The 6,554-nt window shown below is 41.4% G+C and overlaps 1 protein-coding gene across 2 annotated transcripts in view; it reads right to left on the bottom strand.

Moving 5' to 3' along the window:
• CNOT6L (CCR4-NOT transcription complex, subunit 6-like) overlaps positions 1 to 5,277 on the bottom strand; it is a 10,621-nt gene extending 5,344 nt beyond the window's left edge. Inside the window, exons 1-6 of one of the 2 annotated variants that reach the window (XM_009579013.1) lie at positions 5,166 to 5,277; positions 4,527 to 4,713; positions 3,965 to 4,050; positions 3,390 to 3,509; positions 2,538 to 2,606; positions 357 to 514 (exon numbers count right to left, since the gene is read on the bottom strand). In XM_009579013.1, the coding sequence (XP_009577308.1) occupies positions 357 to 514; positions 2,538 to 2,606; positions 3,390 to 3,509; positions 3,965 to 4,050; positions 4,527 to 4,713; positions 5,166 to 5,277 (732 nt within the window). The remainder of the gene's footprint in view (positions 1 to 356; positions 515 to 2,537; positions 2,607 to 3,389; positions 3,510 to 3,964; positions 4,051 to 4,526; positions 4,714 to 5,165) is intronic. The other variant, XM_009579014.1, reaches the window with a different exon arrangement.
• Between the last annotated feature and the right edge of the window lie 1,277 nt (positions 5,278 to 6,554).

The raw sequence follows: 6,554 nt of genomic DNA, 5'->3' as shown, positions 1-6,554 counted from the left end.
AATGGACTAGGAACAGTGGCATCCGGGGTTATAGCATTCTACATTTTCCCCTTCTGCAGTAAAACCCGTACACCCAGAGGGAGAATATTTAGGATGCTTATCTGAGGGGGAAAAGACCCAGATCTTCCAATGCAGATTACCTCCTAATTTAGCTAATTTTATATCTCACTTACTTTGTCTCATTTCATAAAACACAAGCCAACGCGTAAGCAAGCTGTGCACCTAGCTTGTATTGGTAAGCCCCAGAATTTGTTAGCAAGCGGGCGAATATGGTGTTTTCAAGGGAGCATTTCATTCTAAAGGTGCAAGTTAATGTTTTCTGTTTCTGTTGAAAAACACAGTTATTTTCCAGTTACCTGAAGACTAATGATATCTGCATCACAGTTGACGATTTCTTCCATGATTCCCTTTTTTCTGTACTCCCAATTGAGTGCCCAAGATGGGCAGTAGCCATAGAGCTGCCGGGTGGCGTATTTATCGCACAACACATTGTAGCACATAACTGTGAATGAAGCTGGAAGGAAAGAAAGAAAGGGAAAGGTTATCAGCCTCTGAAGATTACAAATGCTGAACTTATTCACGCCAAAATACTGAACCTTACATGGTCTATTCTGGAGGGCCTACCGAACACACGTCAGTGGGCTTATTCCACTGACAGTTTCATGAGCAGGAGTAAAAAAGGCCCTGCTGAGCCAGCAGTTACCATGAAAGGGTAAACTCTTCCCGAAAAAAAATCAGCATTGCTACCAAAATCAGAGGGCGTCACGTGCGTAACAAAGCAACGCAATCCCATTTTGCAGTCAATTCTTCATGACGTTTGAGGATGGGGGAGATCCAGGGGTTGGCAACAACTAGGAACAGTCTCTCTCTGGATTTGGGGGTAAGGAGAGGGAAAGTAGCAGCCATTTCAGCGATGGAGTCAAAACCCAGTATTTATTGCATGAGGGGGCCTTCATACAGCAACTTCAGGCTTAAGTGACCTGTACGGTTCTAAAGCAAAAGGAAAAGCAAGCTGCTAAAGAAGCTGTTGCTATGTCATGATACCACAGCATCAGAGAGAAATGCTGCTTTAGAACGCTTCATTTTTAGGCAGTCTGATTCCAAAACAGTTGTCCAATTTTCCTAGCACCTGTTCAACATTTCTAAGTTGTATCAAGCTGTATCTGTGTCTGTCAAGTCTAAAGGGGAGAGAGAGGTCTGGGCGAGGGCAGGGAAGAGAAGGAGAAATTAAGTCATGAATTAGCAAGCACCTAACACATTATTTGGTCGCATTTTTTAAAAAAAGAGAGAAGTCAGCGTGCAGCTCATCAGATCATTCAACTTGAAACACACTTCTTTCACACACAAACTTCTCAACTCCCTTAGATTTTGCACCAGTTAAAAAATAGGTAAATGCAACATCCTAGCACCATGCTGCTGGGAAAAGACTGCCCATATTTGCAGGGAAAGAAGTGAGGTTTTACGATGAGGCTACCCCACAGCTGTATTTTTTTATACTCATAGTCAAAGAAGATTTCTGCTGTTCAGTTGTTTCAATTTTATAATAACAACCAATTGGCTTGTTACAGTTTCTATCATGAAATATTCCACAGCTCACTCGCCTAACACTGTGCTTTCTAATGACTTCCGAATTCTGTTTCTGCTCAGGAAGTTTGATTCAAATAATAAAACCAAAGTCCGTAAAACTCCACTGAGATACCGATTTGTAAGGGAATTTGAAACAGAAATGCAGAACTTAATGTTGTGGTGGCTTACAAGACTTTTGGCATTTCCTGTTTCTTCCTATTTTTTTTCTGGTTTGTTGTTCTTTAATATAAAAAAAGTGACAGATGATCTGAACTGCAACTTTAGCCTGCCTAACACGCAATCGAGTTAAGTTTTGAAGACCTGCCATCTTCACGCTTCTGAAAAGAAAAAGTATAGAGGATCGCCACGTTATTCTTGCTGGTTATTAATCTGATCTTCTGCAATAACAATATTAGCATTCTTCTTTTTTATACAAGCTCATGGATGCTTTTTGAGGGCTATATTCAGGATGTGCAGGGGAAGAAGAGCCACTGGATTTGGACAGCCTGAAGAAATGCCGCCTCTTGCACTTTACCAAAAGCAACAACAGAGGGCATTAAACTAACTTCAGTACCAGGCACTCCACGGGTTCACTTGCAGACAGGGACTTCTCGAAGTCTCACTTCAGCCGGCCTGTGCACGGACACGGCATTTGTATACAGTTATTTTACAGTTCTCATTATTTCTGAGAAATGACTTTTTTAAAAAAAAAAACTCTTTTGCTTGGGCATCAGCGGCTGGAACAGTTATGAAAAAGCCTAATATGGAAAAGAAATGACCGGCATCCCATTCAAATTACAAAAATGATATTTACAGCATAGCCATATGTTAATTGTTTTAGTACGAATGAACACAGTTTGCTATTTTCAATCTGATCCATGTAAGGCAGAAGACTTCTCTGAAAATAAAGCCAAAGAAAAGTTTTTCAGCGCATCATCGTGTGAACATAGGGAAAAGAACCACAAATTTACCTGAGGGCAGAATTTGGTCTCGTTCTTTTAAAGTAATCCATGGCCTTGGAGGCAGCTGCTCTGGATGAACTAAAAAAAATGTAAAACAGTGACTGATTCAGGGTTTATATTTGTAAGTTACAATTTCTAAGTCAAAATGATGACTGAACAATAACGTTCCATGCTGTGCTTTGCAATCCCAACTCCCCAAGTCTTTTTACACTCCAGGGGAGGCAAAAATCATTTAAATGGCTAGCTCTAGTAAGAGCAAATTTGTCAGTTATAAGATTCACGACTATTTTTGTCTCTTGCTTTCAAATCTAGAAGTACCACCGACATACTCCTGCACCTTGAATATAATGCTGAAGAAGGAGGGGTTTTCAGACATCCTATATTCCCCTTCTCCAAGAACCTCACCCTGTATCCATCATTCCTGCAGTGTTTTAACTTAGTAGCCATCAAGTGGCAAAACAGAAAGCTCAGTTACAGAACCACAAAGCAGGATTTAAGTCAGGTACTGGATATTCTTAATCACTTTGGTATTTCTAGATCTAAATTTGACTTTCTGCTTGCATTTGGATTATAATTTCTAGTGGAAAGTATCAAAATGGCTTCAGCAAGGAAGACTGCAATTTGTTGGTAATTGAAGGGTTTCGAACCGAACAGTTGGAACAACTGGCTGTAACATGGTAACACGGGAAAAGCTTAGACAATACATGTCAACCTCTGCCACTGTGTGCGAGTGTGTGTTTGTGTGTACGACTGGAACCGCTTGACAAAAACGCAAAAGCAGTTAGAAAATACTCTCCCTTCAGCAGTTCAGATTCTTGTTTTAGCAGCAAATGCTGTCAGAAATGCATGCTTTTAAACCACTTCTGTCAATCAGATTTGTAGGGCTGTCACCTGCTAGATTGTCAAGCATGTAGTTCAGTAGCTTTCGAGTTCCGTCTGGATCCTGGTAGAGGCTGAGAATATCTTGTGATAAAGGATTGCCTGCCAACAGCATAAAACAACAACTGGGTGATTAGCTGCCTGACTTTCTTGAGGCTTTCCAACCAAAGAAAATCTCCCATAATGAGAACAGACGAATTGACTCAGAAGATATTTAGGTTGCTTAACTTGGAACTGGAGAATACCACAGTAACAGATGCTACGGAAATCGCTAGCACACATAGACTTTCTTCCTTCGACTCACCTCAATCAATAATACAGTAGGTTAAAGGGTTTATTTACCTAGCTACAGATTAGAAATAGGCTCGTCAGGAAGTTTAATAGCTTTAAAAAAGAAAAGCATTGTTTTCAAACTGGCTGGTCATTTTTGCTACAAGCTTAACATCTCAAATAAACGGTAAGAAAATGTTGAGGTAATACACGAAGCTTTTGAGCCCAACCCCCTCAGTAATTCGAGAGTACTCCTAGGAATATTTAACTGTAAAGAACTCACTCACCTTTCAAACCTAGGGTTTGTAGCTGGAAGAGCCGTCCAAGTTCATAAGGCAAAACCCGTAACAGATTGTTATTTAAAAGCAATTCCCTGCAGCAAATGCAAAAACACTTTTGATGAGTATCACTTCAGAAGAAAACTCTTAAAGCGCTATATGCCGATCATCTTCAAAGATGACACTTCTCACCCTGAATTTTTTTCTATTATGGAAAGATATGCCAATCTTCCCATTTCAAAGCACGATCGAAATACTTTCATTAGGGAAAAAAAAAGCCACAAAAACCCCAAAACACAACATTAAATCAGGGAGAATTTAAACAGCAGGCAATCACCAAGTCTCAAAGAATGTTTCGGAGCAGAAGACTACGTAGCTTACAGACACGTATCTGCACAGATCAGAAAAGAAGGGTAATGAACCCAAAAGTAATTATTAGAACTGAAGCTTTGCACCAATCTTGAATTTTTCAGAATTATTTTAAATCCAAGAATGGAAAGCAAAATCAAATTCTCGGTCCCAATCCCAGAATATAGATTTTTGAAAAGTTAACCAGAATAATTTCTCTCACCTGAGAGATACCATGTTTCCTAGTTCTGCTGGTAAACTTCTGAGTTTGTTGGATGACAGATCCAGGTAAACCAGATTATGAAGCTTGGCAATATCAGGTGGAATGCGAGTAAGATTATTGTCATTGAGGTGCAGAGCAGTCAAGTGCGTCAGTGACCAAAGTGACGTACTTAAGCTCCGCACTCTACCTAAAAAAGACAAGCGAAGAACAGTCAGGTTTGCACTCTCAAATCATCAGATACAAACTATGGGGTATGTAAGAATGTGGGATTTCCAGTGTGGAAACCCTACCACTTCACTGGAACACTCAGTGACGCTTGCAGAAGATACCTTCGTGTATCTTTTCTACGAGCAGACTTTAAATAATTATCCCAGTTAAAAGGATAGAGACAGAGGCGCAGTTCTAGGGAAGCAGACGTGCTACCCAAAAACACGCGTCCAGTCTGACTTGGTGTTTTAAATCAGCTGGGCTGAATGTGAGCCAGCCAAGCTCGAAGGCAATCTGGTAAGTCAGTTACTCCTCCTCCCCCAACTCAGAAAAACTGTTTTCGCAACAGGATCCCCTACCTGAAAGCTTCTGGTGCGATGCTGGGGCACCAACAACTCCGCCGAACCAAAATTCAAAACCAAATCAACTCACCCGAGATCTCTAATTCGGCCCAGTGCGACTTCTTCCCGTTGGCTACCTCTTCTGCTGACATGATGGTGTAAATTCTGCGAGGATCTGGAGGATCATATTTTTCCTTTGGCATCCCTGTTAGTCTGAAAGACCATCACAACCATTACCGTCTGCCACTCGACAACATTTCTTCATTTCTAGCCCACCAGGAGATTACCTTTCCCAGTGACACTCTGCAAAAACACATGCCCTGGAGTTTATGTACAATAAGTATTATGCTGACGTCAGCCCAACGGCTCCTAGCGCATGGAGTTAAGCAGGTGCTCAGAACTTTGCAGAATAAGGGCCTGTAACGGAAAAGGGCACTTCTTCCTACAAAGTTTGGTTTTCCGCAGTCATGCACAGTGTTACCTTGTACTGCCCCGATGCAGACTTTCTGGATTTCCTAGTTTATCCCCCAGACCGAAGCATAACCTACGTCATCGCTGAGCTATTTGCTGCGTGCAGAACCTGCAGACAAGATGACAGCGTTTCGCTGTTCACGGCGCAACACGGATTGTTCCCTCCTGTAGTTTTCCCAGGAAACCTACGATCGAAGGGAAGGCTCTTCTCTTCGCTTTTATAGCAATTATTTTCAACAAACAAAGTCCTACTTTTGCAGTCCACTTATGCAAGACTTGAAATTGCAGTCTGAAGGGGAATTAGCTCAATTAGCTTTTCTGTTTTGTGCTTTTTCATGCTTAGTATCAGTCAAGACCTTTTTACTCCTAATGGCCTTAGGAGGAGGAGGCATAAAGGAGACATAAAACAAGCTCAGGTAAAATTCTCATTAGCTGTTCTTACGCATACAGGGCTTCAGCCCAGTCCAAAACTTTAATATCAGATGCACTCAGGTCTTAAGGGTGAGCTTGCGCACACACAGATTCAACTGATCTCGTTTTCCAGATTCTTGTCAGAAGAAAGCTCTGATGTCCCATTCAAAAAACGTACACTTTCCAGATGACACAGGGAGAAGTTTCCCTCCATACCTCCCCAGACCATCGTGCGGAGAAAGACTGGGGGGTGGGGGGGGAGAGGGGTTGTTTGGTTTAAAAACATGAGGTTAGCTGAATTTGCTGTTCATTGGTCTTTCCCTCCCCAGACACACAAAATACACAAACCTTGATTTTATACAAATCCAAAGCAGATGGTCTACAGGATGCATTTTTTCCCTCATACATACGTCTCTACTACAACTGGCTGCAATAGCTGTGAAGCTCTTCAAACAACTACTACTCGTTTGGTTTGCTGAACTGACAAGACAGAAAACTATGAAGAATTTGAGGAAACGAGTTCAGGGTTTTTTTCAGCTTGTCCAACTAAACAAAGATCACACACGTCCCCTTTACGAGCTTAAAGTACTGCAGTTTT

Source organism: Fulmarus glacialis, unplaced genomic scaffold (genome assembly GCF_000690835.1).
Source record: "Fulmarus glacialis isolate BGI_N327 unplaced genomic scaffold, ASM69083v1 scaffold39745, whole genome shotgun sequence".
NCBI classification, from domain to species: Eukaryota; Metazoa; Chordata; class Aves; order Procellariiformes; family Procellariidae; genus Fulmarus; species Fulmarus glacialis.
The sequence above is the reverse complement of the archived record's forward strand: the minus strand, read 5'-3'. Positions and strand labels throughout refer to the sequence as shown.